A 27,199-nucleotide genomic window follows, 5' to 3' on the forward strand; every position below is an offset into this window, starting at 1 on the left:
TGCTTTACGTCAGGTTTTCAAAATAAAAGTTTCAAAATTGGCACTTTATTCAGAATTTAGATTAGAATATAGAGACATTTCATGTTTGAAGACCTATGTTGGCATGCTGAATGAAAATTTTATTCATAGCAAGTTTATAAAAATAAAATACAAAATAATTCCAACTGAAAAAAACAACAACAAATAAACAAAACGGAAAAAAACACTGTACAAGGCATTTATGATACAAATAAAAATTAACACAAATAATTACAATAATGTACAATGTCCCACCCCATAACATTCTTTTGTACACTGTACATTTAACTTCATAAATTGTGAACAACAATATGCAGTAAAAACAATTAAATAAAAATTATACAGATGCAAAACTGTTATCATCGTGTATTGTTTTCTTTTCTCAGACTGTTACATCATTATGTCATTTTGTGACCATTAATAATAGAACAGTAATAGAGAAATCCAGCCTTTGGAACATTTGCAACTTTCTAGTTTTGTTTATTCCCTTCAGATCCTTAGAGATGAGAAATCATCGTACCACACGGATAAACTGTCAGTCCATTGCAATAACAATAATGTGCAGTTTAATTGTTTAAAATATAGACAAACACATGGGACAAACAAGTTAAGAAAAGAAAATCAATGTTGTGTGTTTTTGAATGGTCTAGTTTGGAAGAGATAAAACCAGTATACTAGATTACAGTATACTAGACTAGCATTTCACTAAACGCTAAATAGATTGATGTTATTTTACAGAAGGCGAAGGGGTTTGTCAACGAAATGAAAAACAGCATTTCAGGATGTCCAGGAAAATTCTGTGCTGTTTTCTTTGTTATTTAACAGTGATCTGATGAACTTTGACAGGTTGAAATTTGCCTGTAATCTACTTCGGCCAAAGGATTTATTGCAGTGATGGTAGAAAACAGCAGTTTTAAGGTGACTTGACCAGACTGTGTCTTAGGGCAGAATGGAGATCTTATTTTAATATCAAAGGTTGTGATTGCAACTCTCAATAGTGTACAACTAAAGTGATGCTATATTGGGGGGAAATCATGCTACTAATGCCTTTTTTCAATCCCTAAATTTCATCTGCCATGAGAAAATATTAATATTTTTACGATGCCATTTGCTGATGTCCCACATGCTCTGATAAATCACCTACCAGATTACACCGGCATACACAAATGCATATTAACCAGCCAAGGATTGAGTAGGAACACAAACATTCATTCTGCAAGTGCTCATATAAAGTTAAAACGTGGGTAATGAGCTAAAACACAAACCAGAGGACGGACAGGAAAACAAATATGAAGTCCCTATTTACAAGCTGACAGTACTTATCAGGCTACAAACTCCAGGTATATGAAAACTTGTAAGCTGTGTTTATTGTACATTGCGGCATTTTATTTCTCTCTAGCTCATGCAAAGTGTTGGCCTTCTATGGGAAGTGGAAGCTATATTACAAGCGGAAAAGGAAGACGGCTGTGTATGTTAATGCTCCAGTATTTGAAGGGAATTAGCTGCATGCTTTTTAAAAATAGGTATTATTATTTTTAAGGAATTATGAAACACAAAAAACTTCGATAGGAGTGACAAATGGCAAATTGCAGCTAAAAAATGCTGAGGTTTTGTAATGTAAAACTAATCTTCATTCAATTTTTTTCAACTGAATATCATGTGGCACATACAATAAAACTATGTTTAGTCAGTGATATTGGCTACTGTATCATTATCAGTACTCTTACCTTAAATTCAGAAAATGTAAAAGTATTGCAATTTTAAAACCTTCTCCTTTAACATTACGTTTTTTGACTGATCCTTGATATTTTAAGCAAGGAGAGAAGTCATTTTTTGATATGCGAAGCAAGACACCCAGAGAGAATCTGCAAACTTTCTGCTTGGAATCTGTAAAATGGGTTAACAATAGTAAATGTGTTATGGATTTGAAAGAATTCAATTCTCATTGGTAGCTGACAGCAGAAATCAAATTAACGAAATATTTGATATTCAAAAATGCAATCTAGTTTTAAGGACGTCTGTAGAGTTTTATGTTAAGTAAAAATGCTGTGGGATACCAGAAGCACTGCATAAAAATTTTAAATAAATAGTTTGTGACTCTAGATTCTGAAAGCCTGCCCTATATATATATATATTCCAAAGCAAAACTTATTTAGGCACATCGAAGCACAAGAACACTTTTTTTTTTTTGATTGTTTCAGTGGTCACCATTTCTGGGGGGAGACTGATCCTCTGGTGTTCCTCTTGCAAACTCAGTGAGGTCAGAAATGGTCTACGCAAGTACACAAATGCAAATGCTTGGCCAGCCCATTTTAAGCACATGTTCCCATTGTACATACAAAGTATGAATTTCTTTCTTCTGTGGAACACAAAAGAAGATCTTTTGAAGAATGTTGGTAACCAAACATTTTTGGTTACCACTGACTTCCATTGTATAAACCCCCCCCCCCAAAAAAAACAAAACAGAGATATTATTTTCTTCTATGTTCCACATAAGACTGAAATGGTTAACATGATTTCACCAAGTATAACATGTTTCTGGATCAACATCCTTGTTGATCCTGGAACATTTCAATCAATCAATCAGATTTGAGGGATAGTTTTTTAGTTTGTGTCAAGTTTAGGTTAACAACAAAGGTTAAAGACTACTACACCATTCTTATTCACCTATCATTTCCCTCTGATTTTAGGGATAAATTATGGGTAGGTTTAGATTTAGGGGTAGGGATAGGGTTAAGACAGGAACAGGAATGTTGTTCCAGGATCAACAACAGATGACATGTCTTGCTTGGCGAAATCACGGCAACCAGAAAGGAATACAGTTTCGGAACAACATGAGGGTGAGTAAATAATGACAGAATTTGAAAGCCAACTCAGGAAGGTTCTCTTGTAACCGTAGCTCCATCATGACAGTAGTTAACCTGAAAGTAAAACCCGACCGATTTTCATTTTGTTACTTGCGTAGAGTACATTTCAGGCCACTTACAGAGGCTGACGGTTGCCACAGCAGAGAGCACAGAAAGGGTTAATGATGGCATGATCTATCAGTGTACCTGCCACTGCTCGGAGAGGGCTGCAATGCAGCGAAGCCCAAATAAATAACATAATATATACTATAGTACAGCCGAGCTTGAAGCAAACCTTATGTAGTTCATGAATACATACAATCTTCTTCATTAAAGCTCTGGAATGTTTAAAAGAAAAGAAACTATAAAATACAAAAGATCCAGCCAATCACCATCATGTACTGTATAACCTCCCATGTTCTGAAACTGACTTTAGTGTTCAAAGCAGCATCTTGAAATTGAGGCTACTGATGGAGAGAAAACAAAGGAGTTGCAAAAACTGCAGATGCGTGACGGAACGTGAATCAAATTTTTTTTTAGCTATATAGAAATTGGGACATTTGAAACTCAAATGTCCCACTTTCACTCATTCACTTCTTCTGCTAGTGTCTAAAACTTGTAGTTGACTATCTGCTCAGCTTGCTCGAGCACCTGAGCTCACGGATGGCGGATTTGCCCCGTTGGGTGTGTATGGAGGCGGCGCGGGCCTGTCTCCCGCAGCATCCTTCCTGTGTGTGAGGATAAGAGCGGCGCAGAGGAGGCGAGCCAGAGAAACTGGGTGGAGAGCGGCTGCGGGCAAGACAGCCCCCGCGATGCTCGTGGCGGGATGGGGAAGAACTGACGGAGCGTTGCAGTGAGGAGGAACTGCGGGGAGAGGCGCTAGAGCTGCGCTGGTGGAGGTGGTGAGCAGCGATGGGACTGACGAACACATGCCTCGTGCCCACATGTTGGGGGGATGAGCAGCTGTGGTGCGGTGATCCACGAGGTGAGCTGGCATGCATTAGCTGGGCCAAACAGGTCAGCAGGTCTGAGTCACTGGTGCTGCCGGAAGAAATCCTGTACCGCCGTAGCCTGAAGGAGAAGTCAAACAAAATCAAACTATGCTATAGCATGAAACTGATGAAGAAATAAGGGTGTTTTCATACTTGGGTCCTCTTTAAAAGAACCAAACTCAGACTCCTTTAAGTGGACCAAGAGGTGAACCAAGTGAAAAAGGACTCTGTTCTCTTTATGTTCACACTGTCCTTGTCTCTGAAAGAGGACTGATCCTTTTTGGTCCACTTAAGTAGGAATGTGGTCTCAGACCTCTTTGTGTTCATACTGTTGCTTTTTGGATCTAGTTTAGTGTGTGCGCTCATAAAAAATTTTAAACTGGCGTCTCTCTTACACAATTTGGAAGCGGTTGAAATTACAGAATACAAGTGTACGTTGTGAACGAATAATTTGCAGAGATCTGCCAGAACAAGCAGCCATGATGAACAGCCGATTTGTATTGAGGCATCTGATGCCCAAACTACACTGGAATTCGCGAATGGAAAAATCAAGCGAGCCCTGACTGATTTGTGTTCACAAAGGAAATTTTTAGCAAACCGTACCATTAGCTGAAAGCGAACCGTACTCAGACCACCTCCCGAGATGGTTTCGGTTGGGTTCGCTTTTAAGGGGTCTGAGATCGTTTATGGGCCAAAAATCACGCAAACAGCGCTCAGATCCCTGAAAAAGACCAAGTGTGGAAACACCCTAAGAGATGGTTGTCTAGAAAGTCATACATTTCTATCAGGACTATAGATTCTGATAAACCTAATTATGTACAATAACTATATGTTGGCTTTGCTGAGCCAAATTAACTACCTTGCATCCACAGTGGAGCGGCAAGGAGGTTTTCCTGGTGGTGGACGGGGCACGAAGTGTGCATTGATGGTTTCCGCACTAGCTGTAGTAGGGGTAACTGGCCGTGGTATCTTGCTCTTCCGTAAAAGTGGACTGGAGGAAGAGGACAGTGATGGAGCATCATCTCCATGACGATCGGAACGAGAACCCAGAAGCGACTCGTCATCTTGAGAGCGTTCAGAAGAGGCAGAAGAAATCTGGTCCCGCTGCACGGCAGCCATGATGACACGCCTGTCAGAGGATAACGTCGGGGAAGCGGAGGGGGAAACTGGAATGTGGTGAACCCTCCTCTGGAGCAACTTCTCTTTAGCAGATCCAGGTGGTGGATCCAGAAGGCTAGATGGTTCTAATACTGGGATACGGCTGTGCCGATGACTGGGGTCTTGTTTGGGAATGGAGGCTGGAGAAGAGGGGCCATTTCTTGTAGGACCACCTTCCTTTCCCTCCTCCAGAGAGCATTGGTTGGGCTCTATGGAGTGGAGTGGAAGCTGCTCGTTGTTGTCTCTCTGTGTGTCTAAAGGTGGTGTAAGACAGCTATTCATCAGAACTGGGCTTTGCAGAGACGGAGGTGTGCGTGGAGACGGCACCAGGCTTGGCACTGGGCTTGAAGGTTTCTGAGGGCTGTTCCCATTTAGCAAAGGATCCCCCTCAACATTAGAGGGGCTGGTGGGCTGGAAAGCAGCCTGCTCCTGTGGAGAGTTGATGTCAGCTGTGTTGTCTTGAGGATGGATCTCATTGTTACCGTTATCAGTATCACGTCTCTCCAGTGGAACACTGTCAGATGCAGATTGGGAGGACAGCACAGAAGGTCGCTGAGCTGTCAGCTGAGAGAGGGATAGAGAAAATTAACAATGTATTACATAAACGTTCAAGTCCTTGATGTCACCCGGAGGTCATAAATTCAGGTTCAGTCTTGATATGAATGCTTGTATTGTAACCAAACATGCCTGCATGCAAAAAGAAACTGACCTTTGACAAACCACACATAACATCTTATTGTTAGTGAAAAGACAATGTCCATAAGGTATTAATATTCTTTAGACCAGGGGTGTCAAATCCAGCTCTAGGAGGACTAATGTCCTGCAGAGTCTAGCTCTAACCTGTTTCAACACGCCTAAATGGGAGATTCTATTAATCCAGAATCCTAGGTTTGTTTAATTAGGGTTGGAGCTAAACTCTGCAGTCCAGTGGCCCTCCAGGAGCAGGACTAGATACCCCTGCTTTAGACACCTTGGAAGAAAAGCAAACCCTAACTGGCAAAGGCTTTAACAGCATAAGAGGTGGTTAGTCACATATTCAGAGGAATGAAAACACATAAGCTCTGTTCCAAAACCTAGTGACTGGAACTCTCTAAATAAGCATTACCTCTGTGTGGCACAATCACCATGCAAATATTTCTCCTGAAGTGAAGTGGGAGACTTGACTCACAACTTATTCCAACTGAGTTTCAAGTTAGCGTGATGCTAAGTTACCGGCAGAAATGTAGGTGGGGGGAGTGAATAAACAGCGCTCTCTTCCACTCTCATTACCCACAACTGAGGTGCCCTCGAGCAAGGCACCTAAACCCCATTCACTCCCCGGGCACCGCAGCAAAAATAGCTGCCCACTGCTCCGGGTGTGTGTTCTCGGTATGTGTGTGTTCAATACTCATTGCTGTGTGTGTGTGTGCACTAGGATGGGTGAAATGCAGAGCATAAATACAGAGTATGGGACACCATACTTGGCAACACATCACTTTTAAAAAGTCAAAACACCAAGCTACAGTAGTTCTAACACACAGTAACAGAGAACTGATAGCCTGCCTGCTACAATTACAAATGTCTATCTCAGACTTTCCTATGTGGTCCTGTTTTTACCAAGCAGACCCATTTAATCAAGACACCATCTACAATTTTTCCTCTGCACTTTGGTCAAGGAAAATGAAACATTGATGGTGCAAACTTAAATTTCTATAAATGTTGTAATTGTTCCTGTTTTTACTGGTCATGAGCTGGTTTAAGATGGTCAAGTGCTGGTCCTAAGTAACTAGCTCAAGCTCAGGACCAGTTTATAACCAGCTCAGGACCAGCTTAAACCAGTTCATGACCAACTAAGAAACAGCAAAAACCAGCTCAAACCAGCTGCCAAAACATACCTAACCAGCATCTGCTGTTTTTTAAACAAGGAAGGTGTGGAGTTCACTTGGTTTACTAGGAACAGAGCTATTAACAAGGTCCACAGTTTTAAGGACACAACATTGACAGAAAACTTTACTGGGCATGCGTAATGGACAGAACAATATTCCTGGAGTTCTCTGAGAAGAGAGCACACCAAAAACAGCATAACTTCAGTGTTACAGTCAAATACAAATACAAAAACAAAAAAAAAGAGCATAAAGAACGTAGGAAACGGTAAGACTGGAGAGAAGACATGTTTGGTGGGCAGAGGTGGTTGCAGTTATGGGAAGCACGGAATGGGAGTGCCTATTCACCTGCTGAAGCTGAGCGCGGGTGATTCGTATGACTGAGGGGAACTTGGTGTTTGCAGCAGTAGCTGGAATGGCAGGAAGTTTCCTGCGTCCAGGCGAATGGGCGGCACGGGGCTGGGAAGGTAGTGGCAGCGAGGCGTGGCACGAGGAGGTGGAAGAGGAAGGGTGCTGTTGGTGGTCTGCAGATTGGCTGCGGCGCATCCCGGGCAGGGCGCGCTGGTGTAGGGGGTCCGATAGGGTGGTCAGGAGGGTGTGCGGGCTAGGGGAGCGCAGGTGCAGGGGGCTGCACGTCCTTGCCACAAGTTCCTCAGGTTGGGATGCAGGAGAGGTGGGCAGCTAGAAAAGGAAATTGGGGAACAGTGGAAGGGAGGCGATAGGGTTTAGTGAGGTGTTTAGTATCGGGTGAGTCAGGGACGATGAATGGGTAGTGAAGATGGAGAAAACTAAAGAAAAAACACTGATTAAAACAAATAGAAAGATAGGAGGTAATGAAGGAATGAGAGAAAGCAAAATGGCACAGCAGCATACATGTGGGTTGGAAAAATGCAATTTCTAGAAAATTCAATTACGTCTTCCATAGACCTCGGCACTAAAATGAAACTTTCAAAGTCAGTTATGAGCTCAAATCTGCAGCATACTTATAAAAATAAACCAGCTCTATGTGGTTTTACAACACTCCTCCCACAGACAGTGTCATGACCTAGGCAGTGAGGATACAAGAGCTCAGGTAACAGGATCAGCTTAACTCAGACTAACGTAAGCTTACATCACAGAACTGAGGCTGAGCTGTCTGTATCTCATTACTGCGGCTGATAGGTGAGCAGCCCTCAGAAACCACCTTTATCCTGCCAACACTAGTGTGTGTGTGGCATAAGAAGTGTTTGGCTTATCTAAGACATCCAAACAGGGCAGCTGGAAGGAAATTTTCAGGAGGGGTGTTAAGTGAAAAACACTAATTACTATAATGTTTAAATTGATTAAAACTAACATATTAAGGGGGGGGGGGGTCTAATGCCATTTCATGCATTCTGACACTGTTAAAGAGTTGCATTCTCATGCTAAATATGGCCAAAGTTTCAAAACACGAGTTGGATGTATGACGGAGTATTTCTGTGCCAAATATACAACTTCCGGTTGTGGACATGTTTCGGCAAATTTTTTTCTAGTATGGCCCTTTATCACGTAATAAAGGGCAGAATTCCTTGTATAGGCACTTCTCCCTGATAAGCGTGCGCACACACACATCACCCAGAGTGAGAGCAAGAGCACGCCCAGAGATTTTTCAACAATAGCTGTGTCCCAATTCAGGGGCTGCACCCTTTGAAGGCTGCATACATCAGAGGCATTTAAGAAAAATAACCCTTAGATTGCAAAGTAGGAAAGAAATTACAGTATTTTGTGGTTACTTTTCTTAATTAAGACATCCTTGACGACGTATGCAGCCTTCAAATGCGACCTCCAGAGGACGCAGCCTCCGAAATAAGACACAGCTCCTGTCACCAAAGGAGTTTGTTTTTGGTTGTGAGGGAAAATGCCAGTTCGGTGCTGGATTTGCAGATCGTGGGTGATGAGTAAAACTCCATCTGATGTCTGTGTTTTTTTTGGCAATCTGCGAGCAAGTGCACAAAATGTAAACAACATGAACGTTTTTGTTCCCTTTTTATTTATAATGATGTTGCAGCTTGCAGACAATCTCTACGCAAAAGCTGCGCGCGCTTGTGACTCTTTAGCTCTGCCCATAGCAGGCACGCACGCCTCCAGGAGCTCAGCTTTTTTCGGAAAGACTCGGTACAGCGTATGTTTCTTTTATAAATATGATAAAACTAAAGACTTTTCGGAGATATGAAGGATTCAATACTACTCTATAGGTACTGAAGATTAACATGAGATTGGCAGAAACTGTGTGTGATACCCCCCCTTTCATAAAAAAAACACGAGATTAAAAACCTTATATTGTGTACCATTTGGTAACACTGCAGCTTAACACATCCATTTAATCGACTAGTTTATCTGTATTATTAAAAACAAAATTTTGGGATTTCAGCAGTGGTGCTTTAGGATAATTAGAATGCAGTGTTGTTTGTATTAGTTGTATGTATCAGATTTAAGATTAATTAACAAACTTTGACTATTAGGTGGTAAACATCATAATCATGATATCCACAATCCCGGGCATACGAATTTTGTTATGTTTTTGATAGATTAAAATGTTGCCAAGATTTCCTCAGCCTCAGTTCTTGTTTGGCTTATTCATAAACACATTTGTAAGAGAGAAAATGTCTAAAATTCACCTCATCCAAATTTAGTAAGAAACTTGGTAGGGATTACACAGTTTTCATATAAAAAAAAAATGCACATTTAAGGTGGCACTGTCACCATTCTGCTCAGGTATCCCCGGGTCAGGGTACCCATGACACCTTCCATAATTTGTCTTGATAAGCCAAAGCATTACCAAGATAGAGCCTCACTTCCTGTTTGGCACCATTTGAAAACTTTTCTGAGGTCTAAAGGCAGGAACACACCAAGCCGACGCCGACGAACTAGTGGCGACGAAAGCAGACTGCGGGGTTGGCTCACGTTGGTAGCATCTGTGTCCAAAGTTGGCCTAACACACCAAACCAATGCTAAATAGCCGACGGCCAAGTAGCACGTGAGATCTGCGCCTGCGTGAGATGAAATGCCTTTCCGAACCAGCAGGTGTCAGTATCTGAACAGCCAATCAGAATGATCAGATGGCCCGACGAGCTCCGACGAGCTCCGACGCCAATTCAACATTTCGAATCGGCCGAAAAAAAAGGTGACGAGGACCAACTTCAGCTGATGGTGTGGAACACACTGAGAAAACTTAGTCGGCCGACGAACAAAAACTGCCAGATGGCCGACTGTCGGCTTGGTGTGTTCCTGCCTTAAAAATCACGTGACCACTAGTGGTTCAACTGATAACAAAACTCAAGGTTCGGATCACATCACGGTTATAAGTCACGGATCGGATCATTTTTCGGATCGGCACAAAAAAACTATGGAATGGGGTGTAACTTTGCATTAATTACCTAGGCCACTTTAACTACTCTGAAACCACAGCAGAAACTTCTAGCCTAACTAATACATTAATTAAAGGCAAGTGAACAGACTGCAAAAAGAACAAATACTGTACACCAATTACAAGCATAGATAAATACAACATAAAGTTACAAATAAAGTATAAGGTCTAAGCAACTGTAGTATTATTTTTCGTGTACAGAAATGCAATAATTAAATGTAAAATGACACCTTTCACTGTATAAATATAATATAGATGAATCTTTGTTAAAGCTGTGTTTTGTTGTTTGATTTATATGACAGACAACAGCAGGTATTTATAGGTTGCTTTCTCTATAAGAGTAAGACCCCATACACGCACACATCCAATATACACATCCGAATTCTCACCTCATTCACTTAAGACATAACCGAATGTGTTTACGAGAATACTTGCCGAGAGGGGTATTATGACTGACATAATGCGTGTATATATCCTTCCAAGTGCATTGAGGATGCAAAAGAGAAATCAGTTGATTTTGCGAAATCCTCTTTTGCCTCTTCTAGCGCTGGAATGGTTTTATATCTATTTAATGTGTAAACTAGTAAGACAAAACACATCCAAATGATAACCTTCACTCTATTGGGGTTAAATTTGCAATTGATCCGCGAATCACATGCGTGCCGAACCGTGGGGCTTGGTCTATACGGATCAACAACGATCCGTTTAACCACTAGTGACCACATTTTGGACTGTAGACAATTTGTAGAAGCAACAAAAACAATGTTTTCTGGGCCATGGTTACCTGTGTGAGAGCTCCTTCAGCCAGTGCCTCACCAGGGCTGGTGGGGGTAACAGGAGGTCCACCAGCAGCAGGGAATACACAGAGCTCCAACCGGTCCATCCTTTGTGGGCCCTGGACTGTGTGAGGCATGTGAGTGTCTCCTTGTACAGGACTAGGAGTGGATTCTTTATCCGGTGATTCATCCATTGGCTGCAAAACCTCTGGCTCCTCTTCGCACTCATCTGATGGGCTACTAGTGAGTTTGGCCTTATGACCAGGGCTACTTCCTGCTGCCTCTTTGAAGTCCTGCAGGTCAGAGCCCTTCTCTACCATCACCCAATCATGCAACTCAACATCTTGTAGACCTGAGCTCAGGTTTAGAGCAACAAAGCCACTGTTAGCTGCACCGTCGCCCTGCTCAGGAGATCCTGGTGAAGCAGGCTTAGGCGTGCCACCGCCAGAGCGGAATTCCTCGTCATAGTGCCAAACACGCTCTGTGTGACTTCCGTTGGACATGGCCATGCCAGGGACCCCATCAGCTTCCCTTTCCCGTGCTGTACCAGGTGGCTGCTTACCAGAACTGGTAACAGAAACCAAAAGAAGGCAGACTAAGTGTCCAGAACATGCTGAAAAGTTGCTGAATGCTGAATACTTGAAATAATACAATCTTGAGTGTAGAAAAGAGACTTACCAGGCCTCCACAAAACGCTCAGTGTTGGGTTTGGGCTCCAAAGTTAGTCTCTTCTCCAGCTCAAAGCTATGGATGTTGCGCAGTTTCCTCAGAAGAGGAGTGTCTCTATCTGAGGGCACCACCTCTGACCGGACTCGCACTGGTGAACCAATGCTAAGCCCCGCATGGGGACTCTGATTGCCTTGGTTGCTATGTTCATCCTCTGTTCCCATCTAGAAGAGAAGGACAACAGAATATGAAACCTGCAACAATATACAATAGGGGTGTAACGGTACATGTATTCGTCCCAAACTGTCACGGTACGGATATCACGGTTCAGTGCATACAGTCAGACAACAAATACAGTCAGTCACAGTCGATCCACACTCCAATCCAGAAGGGGGCACGCACAGTAATGCAACACTGTTTGCTAACCGCCACAACAGGAAAAAGAGCAGAAGAAGAAGAGACGATCGATTCACCAACCCAAAACAGGGGTGTTTCTCAATACCAAGTACACAAAGTTCGGACTTGTATAATATTGAATGACAACCCTGTCTCTTTTTGTTAAATGTCAGTTATAAAGATAAATATCCAGTGCAGACTTTACTTGGGCGGGCCGCCCACCTATAATAACGGCCGCCCAAGTATATTTGGAGACACATTTTTGCTTTTATTATTTTTATCCTCTTATACTTTTATATCTGCGCAAGATAATGAAACCATCCGTTATCGAATAACTAGTCGTTTCGTACCTGCTCATTATGTGTGCGTCAGAACTGTTTACTCCCACTAGCATTCCCACGGGCGCTGCATGTTGCAAACTCACAAGGCGTCGCTGTTGCGCGTTCTACAAGCTCGCACAACAGTGCCTCAGACTGCTTCAAAGTGATTCTCAATCAATGAAAAGCGCAGATTTATGCCAAGCGATTGCTAATGAACTCAAGTTGATGAATTATTACAGTCATGGCCTTTATTTAAAATGTTTTAGACGATTGTAAGAATCTGAAGGATCAGCCTGCAAAAGTACAGACATTTCAAAATAAGAGTCCCGGTGTATTTCGTGCTTGTTTATAATTAAAAGTCACACGCCAAGTTTTTTCTTTTCCTTTTGGGCATTATTGGTATTTTGGTTACACAATAAATTGTATTTAATTTGATTTCCATTTAATTCATAGTAAATTATTGTAGTCTCCCCCACAGGAAGAAAAGACTAAGAACATTATTTGACACATATATTATTCATGTTATAAATTTTACTAGTAAAATCTGTCCCATTCACTGAGAGAGACACTATATGACAGCAAGGAGAACATACAAATAGGTGAACCATTTAAATGCTGTAATTTTGCATAATTTACAATGCATAATAATGCATAATATTAGTATGTAATTAAATGTAATATGCCATGTAATTAAAATTAATTTCAATAAATAAAAATACTGTTAAAAATCACACATTATTTGTTTGTCACATGTAGTAGACAATTTTTGTGCCGTGGGTAATAGGAGGATTTTTCGTCCGGCTACCACCGCAAGTATATTTCAAACCTGTGGGAAGCACTGACATCCATTATAAAAGTATAAGGGGGGGGGGGGGGGGGACTAAATTCTGCTAGGTGGAATAAACTGTAATTTGCACTACCGTCTGTTCAAAATAAATGAAAAGAAACCTAGCATTGGGGATTTGTTGCTTTTTCCTGTTGTACCGAACTCCTATCGAACCGTGACTCTAATACCGAGGTACATACTGAACCTTGACTTCTGTGTACCGTTACACCCCTAATAGATGTATGCAATTGATTCAGTTCATGGTACAAATTTTGGTACCTTCCAGACAGCAGGACAAATTCGGTTCCGGTTGCGGTCCAGGTCCTCCCAGACATCAGTCTCCTGGTTCCTGAGAGGAAGGTTCGAAGATCCAGGCAGATGCTCGGGCCGAGCATTGTCCCCATCACTGAGATGCTCATCTTTCAGAACTTCATCTGTGTTCTCCTTCATATCTCCAGGCACCATGGAGGCATTCAAAATGCTAGAAAAGAACAGAAATACCAGAGTACTCTTCATGGTGATACCACTACTAAGAAAATCCAAATGTTTGAGAGGGAGTTCAACAAAAGTAAAGCAGTCACATGACTTACCCCATCTGAGCTGGTGTGAGGCGTGTGTGATGCTGTGGCGTGTTTGCTGTAGCGGTGATTGTCAGTGGGCTATCTGAGCTCATCCTTTCCCAATCATACGGGTCATTTTCCACTACGTTGTAGGTTCTCATGCTATTCTCAAAAACGGTCCTCAGTAGCTAGAGTGGAGAGAAAATTTTCAAGTCAAATCGACCAATAACTGCTGGATGTTACACTGATTTTTTTAAAAGTATCATATTTTTTACCTGATAGTCAGGTTTGGTAAAGTAGTCCAGATTACTGATGTGGTCCAGAAAGACATTGAAGTCTGGGGGCAGGTGTTTCAACATGAGCCGATGATCGTACGTCTCTTTTAACTTCCCCACTTGCTCCTAATGCATAAATATATAAATATTATCATCACTTCACAACAGACAGGAATATGCTTTTCGTAGCACTTCTTCCTCTAGCCTGATCAGCACCTTGTCTTTTATCTTCCTCCAGGGTAGTTGCCCGACCAAGAATTCCACCAGCATGTAGAACAAAGACCACAAGTCATCATGTCTTCCCATCTCCTGTGACAATATGACCAAAACAAATCTCATCAGACCAGAAATATCCTTGTAATTGAAACATTGCCAACAACAGCTGAGACTGTGCAGGAACAACAGAGCAAACATGGCAGATTCTTACCTTGTTCTTGTGAGCATTGACTGAGGCGTATCGTACTGTACCTCTAAATCCTGCAACAGGACGCGGCTGAGAGAGAAAAGAATCTTACACTATACAAATATATAAAACCCAGTGACAGATAAATTCTAGAAACAAGCACAGTCAGAAAGACCATATTAGAAATGACTATTGATACTGACCGGTCTGACTTCATGACAGGAGTTTGTAAACTGGCGTGCCAAACCAAAGTCTAACATGTAGCATGTTCGACATGTGCTAGGGAATCGGCCCATGGCAAAGTTGGACTGAAAACAGTGTGAACAAGCCATTCGTTACAATGAGGTTGTAATCTTTTAAGTAAATTCTATTATTAAACTAACTATACAATTTAAGTATACAACTACTTATTTAAAACACAGAAATATATATATTTTGTAAGGCAGATAAAACAACAATTCTTACCGGTTTAATGTCACGGTGTAAAAAGCCCACTGAGTGGATGCTCTCGATTGCCTCCAGTATCTGCAGACACAGTCTGAGTGTAGTGCTGACTGTGAAAGTACCACGGTTCATGCTCCTCCTCAGATCCGCTAAATTACGGCCCTGCAAAAGCCAAAAAGGACAGTTAATTGTTTTGGCCACAAATATTTGATCGAAAGGGAAGTTTGATATAAAGCCATAAATAAATGAACACAGATTACAAAGTCTGTAGTCATAAAATTCATATATAAATTACAACAAACAAAAAGAAAAATCTACATCTTAAATGTATAAATAAGTTAATGTATGCTGTAGGTAAGAGATGCATTTACCTAGTGTATGCTTTAAGGCAACCTTTTTCCTTATGTGTCACATAAAAGCTTTAACCATCGTTATTGTCCATTTATCATCTTTATAGCTTCCTGTGTATATTACTGCACTCTCATATTAAATACAACTATTAGGTGAGCCAGATCATCATCACAAATTAACTGTAATATTAGGCACACATTAAAGGGTTAGTTCACCCAAAAATGAAAATTCTGTCATCATTTACTCACCCTCATATTGCTCCAGACCCGTAAGTCTTTCGTTCCTCTTCGGAACACAAATTAAGATATTTTTAATAAAACACAAGCGATTTCAGTCCCTCCATTAACACTCCACACAACTACCACTTTGACGCTTCAAGAAGTTCATAAAGAGATCGTAAAACTAATCCATATTAATTAAGCGGTTTAGTCTAAACTTTCTGAAGAGGCTCGATCACTTTATATGATGAACAGATTTAATTTAGGCTCACATTTAAACATTGATCAGCGAACATAAGCAGAAGCAGTGGTGTATAAAGTACTCGAAAACCATACTTGAGTAAAAGTATAGATATCTTAACAGAAAATGACTTTGGTCAGTGTTTAGAATGTTACTTGAGTAAAAGTTTTAAAGTATGTGATATTTTTTGTACTTAAGTACGAAAAGTATTTTTTTAAATATTAAACGTACTTAAAGGTGATAAAGAGGATCTTTTCGTCGACTGAGAAACCAAAGACTGTTACTGAGTTTTTGAAATGAGCGCATGCGTAAGAACAACCCCACCTCCTTTCGAGGGAACGCCTCCCAAAACTCGTGCACGAGTATTGGAACACGAGTGTTTACCACCGGCATTCGCTGTGTCGTGTTCGTGGATTCATTATATCGGACTCACCGCAGGTAACTCATAATCTGCAGTTGTTACTCCTGTCTCCTGACAAAAACATTGCATGCGGCGCCTGTGGAGTGTGGAAAGTTACTGGAGCGCGCAGTCGCGCTCGTCTCTCACAAGGAACGTCATGGCAGTGATTGACAAGCCAGAGGGCCAATCGTTTAAGCGATGATCGCGTAAACGATTGGCTGATGTTTTTAAGGCCCTACCTCGTGCACAGATGATGTATATTAATATTATTCCTTTATCAGTTAGTAAAGACAGTTTGAAGTAATATTGCAAAAATGTATAAAACAAAACATCCTCTTTAGCACCTTTAAGTATTGAAAGTAAAAGTACAAGTAAATGTAAAATACAAAAGGAGCAAAAAAATCTTATTAAAAATTGTTCTACACACAGATTGAGCAGCAAGATTGTGTTCAGTTTTAACTCTCTCTTACATTTTGTTTCTTTGAATTAAAAAAATGGCTAAATGTTTATTGTAATTTTTAAATATAAAAAAAATTTATATATTAATTATACATTGATCGTTCAGGTTAATTCACAGTGCATTATAACTAATGTAAGAGACAACTTTAAAATGTTAAAATGTAAATGTTGAAATTAAAAATGAACAATACTTTTATTAACCTTATTTAATGTTACAAATGGCCTCTTATTGTAAAATGTTACCATTTCATATAAATCCAAACATTCATGCTTAAAAATTACCATCTTTACACACAAAGGCATAGCATGGGTCTATTATATGTATACTTACACACATTATTTGGCTCTATTTTAGAAAACTTGATGATTATCTAATCAAGTGTCCCGCTCTGTGCAGCGCGCAGCCTTACGTCACGTGTCAAAACAAACTATACGAGGCATATATATATTTCGCCTCTAGAGGCCGCTCTCGTACTGTATAATGACAGCGCACTCTTCTCAGGACGCAACCCGGAAAATGAAATCAACCGTGGTTGTGCATGTTTGCTTGCAGTCTGTGTTCTTCCGATTTTATTTTGTAGTAAGTAACGAAAATGCTTTGGGAAAATGTATCGGAGTAAAAGTACATATTTTATTTAGGAAATGTAGTGGAGTAAAAGTACAAGTTGACAGAAATATAAAAACTCAAGTAAAGTACAGATTCTCCCAAAAAATACTTAAGTACTGTAACGAAGTATTATTACTTCGTTACATTACACCACTGAACAGAAGCTCAACTGAACTTGCTTGACGCGTGAGAACAAACTTCACTGGTTCTTGCGGAAGCTCAAACGTGCTGTGTAACACACGAGAATGAACCTTATTTTGTTCTTAAATTTGGACTAAATCGCTCAATTCATATGGATTAGTTTTATGATCTTTTTATGAACTTTTTGAAGTCTCAAAGTGGTAGTTGCGTAGCTGTCAATGGAGGGACAGAAATCGCTCAGATTTTATTGAAAATATCTTCATTTGTGTTCCGAAGATGAACTAAAGTCTTACTGGTTTGGAACGACATGAGATTGAGTAAATGATGACAGAATTTTCATTTTTGGGTTAACTATCCCTTTAAGATAGAACAAATGCGTTACCCGCCAATCAGGCCTCACCTGAAGTTCCATGACAACATAGTTAAAGCGATCATTGCGGCCACATCCAACAAACCGACAAACGTGATCTTTTCCTGAAACAGCAATGAGATGACACTTCATTAGACTACATATCATTATAACTCATTTCACATGCATAGAGGCCAACCAGTCATAACAGAAGTCCTTTACATATAGAAGTCTTACAAGTACAGCAGCAAAAAAGCCTGTTTAGTTCTAAGGATCAAAAAGAAGGTAGAAAATGTTGTTTGGTACATGACAAACATATAAGTGGACTTCAAAGAGAATCCAAAATTGTATATGACAAATAGTAAATAGTAATTTTGTTTCTTTTTCTGTCCATGTGATCCTCTAGTCCTCCTCCTGTTATGGCTGTCTGTCCAGAGGTGGGGGAGGTTTATAGATTTAGTTCAGTGCGACTCGGCTCTCTTGGGACACTCTCTGGGCTGCAGTAGCAGATCAGAACAGCTTCATCTATATTCCACTGACATGAAACTATGAAACCCTACAGCCTTTGCCTCTTCCACCCAGTCTCAAGTGCTCTATTATTATGATTATTCTGTTATAAGAGTGATGATGTTCCATTTCATTATTTATAGAGTATCAGTATAAAGAATTTTGTGAAAAATGACATGCTACTTTTTTGCTAGTATCTAGTAAATGTGCATATATTAAAATAAAAACAACAGTATCATGGTATCAGTGCATCACTGCTAGTGAGGGTCTGTTTTGTTTACTTCTCTTCCCACGGGGTGAGTAGATAGAGAGATCTCCAGTTACAAGTCTTTCCCTCAGGAAGAGATAAAACCACTCTGTCCTATCATACAGCCATATTACAACCAACACGATACAAGTACATCGATTTTTTTTCATTAGCAGTGTGGAGAGGTTGAGCATATAATGGAGGAAGACTGTAAAAGGAGGTAAAGAGGATAATGACAGTGTCATTGCTGGGCTCTGCTAATTGATTTGTTGATTCTTTGCCCAGTAAAAGAGAGAAAGGTTTGATTTCAAGGTTGGCTACAGATCCTTACAGTGCAAAGAGTTGTTTTACAATCATAGATGTTCTTTGCTCTTTTTGAAATTGCTCAGATTCCCTCTTTGAAATAGTAATGTATATAACTGAATCAAAACCATCATGATAAAGCAGTATTTCTATAAGTTTTAATCAAGAAAAAAGTGGCAAAAGATACACTACAGTTCAAAAGTTTGGGGTCAGTAAGATTTTTTAATGTTTTCATTTATTTATGTAATAGTTATGTATAATTTATGTTATATTTAGCATTTCTTTGGTCAGACATACAGTAAAAACAGTAATATTGTGAAATATTATTACAATTTAAAACAACTTCTATTTTTAATAAATTTTAAAATGTAACTTATTCCTCTGATAGCAAAGCTGAATTTTCAACATCATTACTCCAGTCTTCAGTGTCACATGATCATAGAAATCATTATAATATGTTGATTTGCTGCTCAAGAAACGTATTTCTTATTATTATCAATGTTAAAAACAGTTGTGATGCTTTTTTTGTGGAGTATTTTTGTGGAACCTTGATATATATATATATATATATATATATATATATATATATATATATTTTTTTTTTTTTTTTTTTTTTTTTTTCCTTCAGGATTCTTTGATGAATAGAACGTTTATTAAATAGAAATCTTTTGTAACATTATAAATGTCCTTACTGCCACTTTTGATCAATTTAATGCATCCTTGCTTAATAAAAGTATAAATTTCTTTAAAAAAAAAAACTTGCAAAAAAGGTAAATTTGATGTACGAATTTTGTGATTTAAAAAAAAACATTTATACATATACATTTATCTGCTCTATGTCACTTGCCTTGAAGTTTCTTTAACACCGCCACCTCCATCTTCAGAACCTGTTTGGGTTGTTGAGCTGATTCTGCTTTCAGAGCCACGTTGGTGCGGTTCATCAGATCCAGAGCCTCATAGATCTCGCCAAAGCCACCACCGCCGATTTTTTTCACCTGAAGTGAAAAGCAAATATCAGAGGTAAAAAGACCAGATTGATATCACTGTGTTATATTATTTCAAATGAACAATTAATTATAGATTAATAATCATAATGCTTACTAATAATTTAATTAATTCCACATTTTATTATGCCAGTTTAATTCTAAATCCATTGTTTTCAAACCTGATCCAAACCACAAAATTATATAAAATTATAAAATAATATAATTAAAATAATTTATATGACCCCCTTTAAATGTCCTTGTACAGCAATTGTACTAGATTTAATGCAAAACAAAAGAAAATTACACGTCCTCTGCAGTAGCATCATATTCCGCATAGCAGTTGGATTACATTTTCTATATTTTGCAATTTATTACTCCTGGCATCACATGTCCCCATGATGTCTTCTGCCCTTTCATGTCACTTCCTTTTCCCCTTCAGATCTCCCAGTACAGTGACAGATCTAGTTTTCTCTGGGGATTATACTCGGTTGATTCAGCAGGTGGCTTATACAACGTTTCGTCAGAGGAAGCAGCGTATTACTGATCAGTGCACTAAAGGAGCTGGTCAGTTTGTTACAGAGATGAAGACGCACTGCACTATTAGATCAGTGTGAGGAGTGAGTCACTACTTGCCACTCTCTGCACAGTCACTGAACACACATACGTAAACGTAGGCAAACGTGGTTTCACATGCTTTCCAGAAAGCAGATTTAAATGCTGTTTAAATCTATCTCTTTAAGAACTGCCTCAATCAATAACTAGGCGGTCTGGACATTTATCAAACAAAGCACTACACTATAGATGAGTGAATAATTTTTTTTTCTCTTATTTAAATATCCACAACCGATCATCACATTACAATTATTCTAATTATCAGTGTTAAGCGTGGTGATATGGTGTCACATTACACGGAAGTAAGCTGCTTTTAAATAAACATTTATTTAAAGTAAAAGTTCTTTTTTGGCAAAATTGCATTTCTTTAATAGCCTAAACAGTGCCTCCATCATGAATTGGAATGTCACTGTTTCTGTCCATGCAACTTCCTGAACACACACACAAGAAATGAAATACGTTCAGCCCAAGCAATGTCTGGATATAGGCTTTCTTAGTTTATTGTCATATACTTACAGCACTTCACAGCCATTACATATCACATACCCAGCACTTAATTTGTCCTGGTTAACTACTTCACTAAAGGTGTGTTCACACTTGTAGTTCGGTTCTCTTGGTTTTTTTGGTCCGGACCAAAAAAAGAAAATAATACATTTAGGGTGTGTTCACACGTGGTAGTGTTTTAGATGTCTGGTAAGTTCTGTCACAAAATAAGTTTTTTTTTGTTGTTGTTGTTGTTGTTGTTGTTGTATCTTTAGGTTCAGTCTTAAAAATGCCAATGTGAATGCTAAGCGGACCAGGGCTACATTTTTTTTTAAGTTATTAAGCAATATCTCATGTAGGTTTTTTCCTTTGTGTTTTATATAATGACCACTAGGTGGTGCTCTAAGAATATGTTTTCCTTGATTGGTTTTCTCTTAAGAGATACGTTGTTATTGTCGAAAACAAGAGTAAAAGTGTGAAGCTCGTTCGTTATATTTTACCATGAGAGTTGTGTGTCTTTATTAAAATCAACATAATCAATTATAATGATTTATCTCATCCACCCACAATTAATATTTTATTACTTGGCCCGCCCAACAATGTTCCCTCTAAGCTGCGCACTTCTGAAGCCGCGGCCGCGCAGAAGAAATAATTGCCGCGCAGAGAACAGACATGAAAATGATTGTAGTAGTTTAAATGAGAAATAATTGCAGTGCTCTGGACAACCGCTATAGAGTTATTGTCGCTATAGAGTTGGAACCGGTGAATGCGGTTTACAGGTTTCATAGAAAGAGAACGATTGAGCGCGTGTGAGCTGGCTGGCCCTGAGCCAAATCAGTCGCGGTAAGAATACTGTAATGTTTGCGGACTAAATACATCAATACGAGAGGCAACGTGAAACGAAAAGAAATGTGAAATAAAACGTCATGTTTTAATGAAAAGTGGTGGAAATAACGGATGATGGGCACAGAATGCTAACAAAACTCTGAGACATTTACAATCACACACCCACCACAGGTGTAGCTTGCAAACTCAAAATACATAAGTACCTCAGTTTAAATAGATTATTGTGTGTGGTGGTGCTGTGGGTTTCAGGGATGTTTAGATAACTATAAACGAGTTAACGTTCACTTTTCTTAAAAATATTTAGCTATCAGTTTAAATGCTTCAGTTTGTTTTTACTATATAATATATTAAAACAAATGGAAGCATTTAAAATGATATAATACTGTATATCAGTTTAAATACTTAAATATTATATTATATTTTAATTTTATTGATTGTTTAGGGCTCCTTGCCACGAAAAATCTTAACCTCGTGGTATATAAAATCTGGGGAATTCATATAAACATGTAATTTTGATGGTTTAACACTGTCTGTTGCTAATAATTGACTGTACAAAAACACATTATGGTTCTCCCAAACCATCATTGTAACTGTTCATATTATATTATTATAAAGACTTGAACTGTCCTGCAGGAGGACAGAAATTATTTTTAATAGAATTTCTTGGTAAAGACTAGTACAGTTAATACAGCAATGTGAAAAAATCTCAAGTAACCTAAAATGTGCTTACTTTAGTGACTGAACTGCTTGTTTTCAAACATATTATTTAATAAATCACTAAGTTACATCAAGGGTCAAATAAAATAGAAACGGCACATTAAAGGTAAATGTTACAGTTGCCTGATAAAACCATTTTTTTGTGTGTGTGTTTACTTTCATTGTACAGGTCTGATATAAAGTCTGTTTTTGCTCAGGTGGCCAAAATGTGCGCTCAACAGAGAAAAGTTTTGCTCAGCGAGAAAAAAAATTAGAGGGAACATTACAACCAACCCACGGATTATCCACAGTGCCCGCGGATATAACCGCGCATCACTACACTACACTGATGTGCATTAGATATAAAACCTGCAGACTTACTACTTTCCATCGTTCCTTCACCAGAATGCCCGTGGACAGGATGTCCGTCTGCTCCTGCCCCGCGCTCATCCTGTCTGTGGTCTGCTCCGAGCTCGTCCCTTAACGCCAGTGACAGGGGCCTGGGTCTGGCATTGGAGCCCAGTGGTGCCTACTGGGCCCAGAAAAGAAAAGAGCATTGTGTTACTGTCGCTTGTTGCACTATTACAGCACTTACAATGCACAATCCGTGGCTTCTTATTCCATAATAAAAACTGCTGAGTAAACTGGCTGATGTTTTTAAGGCCCTACCTCGTGCACAGATGATGTATATTAATATTATTCCTTTCAGTGCACCTAATAAATATTCTTTTATCAGTTAGTAAAGACAGTTTCAAGTAATATTGCAAAAATGTATAAAACAAAACATCCTCTTTAGCACCTTTAAGGTGCAATGTGTAAAATTGACAGAAATGCAATATAATATAAATAACTATGTTTTGAGTGGTGTATAAAGACCGTACATAATGAACCGTTATGCTTTTATTACCTTAGATTGAGCCATTTATATCATACACCCTTACATGTTAAGTCGCCATTTTGCGCTGGCATGTTTCTACAGCAGCCCTAAACGGACAAACACTCTACAGAGTGCGTCACTATGTTGTTCTTCTTCTAAATCATTCATGGTTTTAGAGGCAGCTTGCATTGTCACAACATTGAATACAACAAAAATACACTTTAATTTTAATAATAATATAGTAAAATTAATCATGAAAAAAAAGTCACACATGAGCTCATTGATTGTCTGACGACAGCTCATCGCTGGTTTGTGCAATGACATCTGTCGAGAAATAACTGCAAAAACATAATTATTAAAAAAAGACAAAAAAATAAATTAAGTTAAAACAACAGCAGTCATCAAATATTTAAAAAGTCTTCAAGTGGTCTCTTTCGAGAGGTCTTTCTTTAGGACATTGTGTGAAGATGAGAGTGTCAAAAAAGGTGCATCTTAAAAATATGTATTGATTTTTAGCATGTTGCAATGATATATCAGATTGTTAGTAATTTGATCGATGAATCAATCCATGTCAATGTATAGTTACACCCCTACTTTAAAGTAGCCTACATTTGTTTCCTATGGAGTCCCACACATGACATTCCAGGGGGCTGGGGTAAGAAATAGTGAAAAATTAAGATTTGATTTAGTTAAATTGTTGCCACAAATTAACTAAATTAAAATGACAGAACAAATTAGTACTATGTGGCCGATGAACAAGAATACAATTTAATAAAGTGTGGCCACAAATTAATACATTGTGGGAATTAATTATTAATTGATATCTATTTTGAGAGGGGTTCCCTAGTTTCAAGACAAAAGTTGGCCATATATTTCCTCTCCACCAACAAAAAAAAAGAAGCCAAAGCATCAAACATTGCGTGTCAAATCAGCATCACAGAAAACCTGTCTGGAACAACATATGTGACTTGAGTGGAGAACAGAGATTTCCTTCCCTCATCTGTAATCACTCTGTTACAAATCCACTCCAGGTTTTCCACTTAATGCACGCTAATTTACTCTGGTCTGGGACTCATTAATGCAGGGATAAAGCGAAAAATCCAAGTGATATGCTAAAATATCAGTGAGTGCACTCTTGAGGTGCCACTTTACCAAATTGGAAGCCCGAAACTGTTGTGTAGACAGTACAGCTCAATGTTTTAGTAGTTGCTTTGCTTCGAATAAAAGCGTCAGCTTAAAGTAAATGTAAGCTACTAGTACAGTACATCAGAGAAATTATATTATCTTTTAGAAGTGAGATTAACATTTAAAGAGCTTAGTGATTGACAGGTGTTATTTTAACACGTACACACATTAACATACTAACGCTAAAGGGCTGATCTGTGAAACTAATGTAACGTACTAGTGGTGTGTATTGTAACACTCTGAGCTGTTACTCTAACAGTTTTTTTTTGCGTGTTTTTAAGTAATTATCAGATCATTGCAGCATTTGTATGATCGGTCTGCAAATACTGGTTTCAATGCAGACGACTTTTACTTCCTAATAAAACCATCAGAGTATTTTCTGCCATATTCAATAATAATATTCCGTCTGTTTGAGCCTGATCTGGTTTAATGGCAGCGGCCCGCTGTTGAAATGTGATCCGCACCGCTCGATGTGTTGCGTTGCTACAGACAACAACACATCCACACACTTTACATATTACATCTTGTTCTTTCCAGTGGATATGACCTTGAAAACAGTCATATAACTGCATTAATATGACTGCAGCTGTCACTGACGGCATGTCATAGAGCCGAGTGTCCGTATCCATGTTACTCACCTCAATCCCGATCCTTACAGCGCCGGGTGTGGTTTATAATTCTCCCAAAATGCGCTTTAAATCATGTCGAAGACGTCAAATGGTGTAAATACGCGGAATGTTCATCCATGAGGACGACAGGAGATATCATTTGCTCTGACATATGCACAAACTGCGCCGTGTTTTTGTAAAGGTCCCTATCGCGGGTCCTTCAGCATCTCTGCAGATTCGTGACGTGCGTCTCCGCTGATCCGTCTGCCTGCATGCGCGCTCGTTCGCGACGCTATCGCCCTTCGCAACAGCAAGCGCGTGAACTAGCATTCCACTCTGAGAGTGCACGGATTCTCCTGGCGCGTTCTCGAGAACAGCTTGATACCGATACTAGTGAGAAAGATGCCCTCTTCTGTTTAAACACGGAAACACGCAAATCACAGTTTCTGAATATACAGTTGTGAGAAAAAGTATGTGAACCACTTGCAGAATCTGTGAAAAATTTTAACAAAATAAGAGAGATCATACAAAATGCATTTTATTTAGTACTGTCCTGAGTGAGATGTTTTATATAAAAGATATTTACATAGTCCACAAGGGAAAAAAAAAAAAAACTAAATTTATTCAAATGGCCCCTTTCAAAAGTTTGTGAACCATTGGTTCTCAATACTGTGTGTGGTTACCTTGATGATCAATGACTGTTTTTATGTTTTGTGATGGTTTTCAAGAGTCTCTTGTTTGTCCTAAGCAGTTAAACTGAGCTCTGTTCTTCAGAAAAATCCTCCAGGTCCTGCACATTCTTCAGTTTTTAAGCATTTTTTGCATATTTGAACTCTTTCCAGCAGTGACTGAATGATTTTCAGATCCATTTTATCACACTGAGGACGACTGAGGGACTCAAACTCAACTATTAAAAAGGTTCAAACATTCCAGAAGGAAACACGATGCATTAATAGACGGGGGTGAAAATTAAAAAGGTAAATTGTATTTATTTTTTCTTCTGGGAAACATGCAAGTATCTTCTTTTGCTTCCGAAGGGCAGTACTAAATGAAAAGCAATGATATTTCAATAAAATAAGAAAAATTTGGACATCTTCATCCTGTCCCTCAGTTGTCCTCAGTATGAAAACACAGATCTCAAAATCCTATAGTCACTGCTGGAAAGGGTTCAAATATGCAAAAATGCTGGAAAACTTAAGAATCTGCAGGAGCTGGAGGATTTTTCTGAAGAACAGAGCTCAGTTTAACTGCTCAGGACAAACAAGAGACTCATGAACAACCATCACAAAAAAAAAACAAAAAAAAACAACAACAAAAAAACAGTCGTAGATCATCAGGTAACCACACACTCAGAACCAATGGTTCACATATTTATGAATGGGGCCATTTGAATAAATTCAGCTTTTTTTTTTTTTTTTTTTGTGGACTATATGTAAACATCTTTTATGTAAAAATATCTTACTCAGGACAGTACTAAACAAAAAATAACATGCATTTTGTATGATCTCTCTTATTTTGTTAAAATTTTTCACAGATTCTGCAATTGGTTCACATACTTTTTCTTACAACTGTAGTACTGTTGGCCTCTGGTTTGGGACTTTTACTACAACAATTATTAAATAATATACAACCCATTTTATATATATAAAAAAAGTGTACAAAAATGTACAATGTACACCGATTTGAAGAAAAAATTGATACATGAAATCCCTGATATCTATTTTTGCCATCGATATATAAATGGCTTATTTTTAGACGGAAAATGTTGGTTTTTCCTGTGTCCTGTATATATTTCCTATTTTCCTCTTATCTTAGGAATAGTTCACCCCAAAATGACAATTGTCATTATTTACTCACTCCCATGTGGGCCTGCATTTATTTCTTTGTGAACACACACACAAAAAAAGTTGCTGGTAACCAAACAATTTAGTTTCCATTGACTTCCATTGTAATTTTTTCCATAAGTCACACAGGTTTGCAACGACATGAGGAAGTCAATAATGACAATTAAAATTTTTGGGTAACACCATATAACATATAATTCAGGAAGGAGGCAGTCAATAATATCAACACTATAAAAAATGCTATTTTAGCTACTGTCCGATCACAGACCACCCAATCGTTGAGAGCCTGACATTTCGTCCATAAAATGTCAC

The 27,199-nt window shown here is 38.9% G+C and overlaps 1 protein-coding gene across 3 annotated transcripts; it reads right to left on the minus strand.

Annotated features, from left to right (window-relative positions):
* Positions 1-14: 14 nt before the first annotated feature.
* On the minus strand, positions 15-25,361 carry ttbk2a (tau tubulin kinase 2a). 3 transcript variants are annotated; one of them, XM_048191718.1, is made up of 16 exons: positions 25,074-25,361; positions 22,755-22,902; positions 19,598-19,745; positions 17,745-17,818; positions 14,949-15,089; positions 14,687-14,791; positions 14,508-14,573; positions 14,297-14,389; positions 14,081-14,206; positions 13,836-13,993; positions 13,525-13,726; positions 11,716-11,927; positions 11,046-11,604; positions 7,225-7,557; positions 4,716-5,578; positions 15-3,935 (listed from the first exon to the last, which is right to left on the minus strand). In XM_048191718.1, exons 2-16 carry the CDS (start codon positions 22,821-22,823, stop codon positions 3,491-3,493), a joined length of 3,594 nt encoding a protein of 1,197 aa, XP_048047675.1. In that variant the 5' UTR covers positions 22,824-22,902; positions 25,074-25,361; the 3' UTR covers positions 15-3,490. The 3 variants fall into 3 exon arrangements, with proteins under 3 accessions (XP_048047675.1, XP_048047674.1, XP_048047676.1); XM_048191717.1 differs by having other exon boundaries at positions 22,755-22,905; XM_048191719.1 differs by lacking the exon at positions 7,225-7,557 and having other exon boundaries at positions 22,755-22,905; positions 25,074-25,358.
* Positions 25,362-27,199: the final 1,838 nt, after the last annotated feature.

The sequence above is a fragment of the Megalobrama amblycephala genome, linkage group LG5 (assembly GCF_018812025.1).
Source record: "Megalobrama amblycephala isolate DHTTF-2021 linkage group LG5, ASM1881202v1, whole genome shotgun sequence".
In the NCBI taxonomy this organism is placed as follows: Eukaryota; Metazoa; Chordata; class Actinopteri; order Cypriniformes; family Xenocyprididae; genus Megalobrama; species Megalobrama amblycephala.

Bases quoted from the DNA above. Each gene is read 5' to 3' on its own strand.
- ttbk2a (XM_048191718.1), bottom strand. From the start codon at position 22,823: ATGAGCGCGGGGCAGGAGCAGACGGACATCCTGTCCACGGGCATTCTG. The intron at 14,574-14,686 runs GTCAGTATCAAT...TTTCTCTCTCAG, and splicing joins CCTGTCATGAAGTCAGACCG to CCGCGTCCTGTTGCAGGATT. The intron at 13,727-13,835 runs GTAAGTCATGTG...GTTCTTTTCTAG, and splicing joins CTCACACCAGCTCAGATGGG to CATTTTGAATGCCTCCATGG.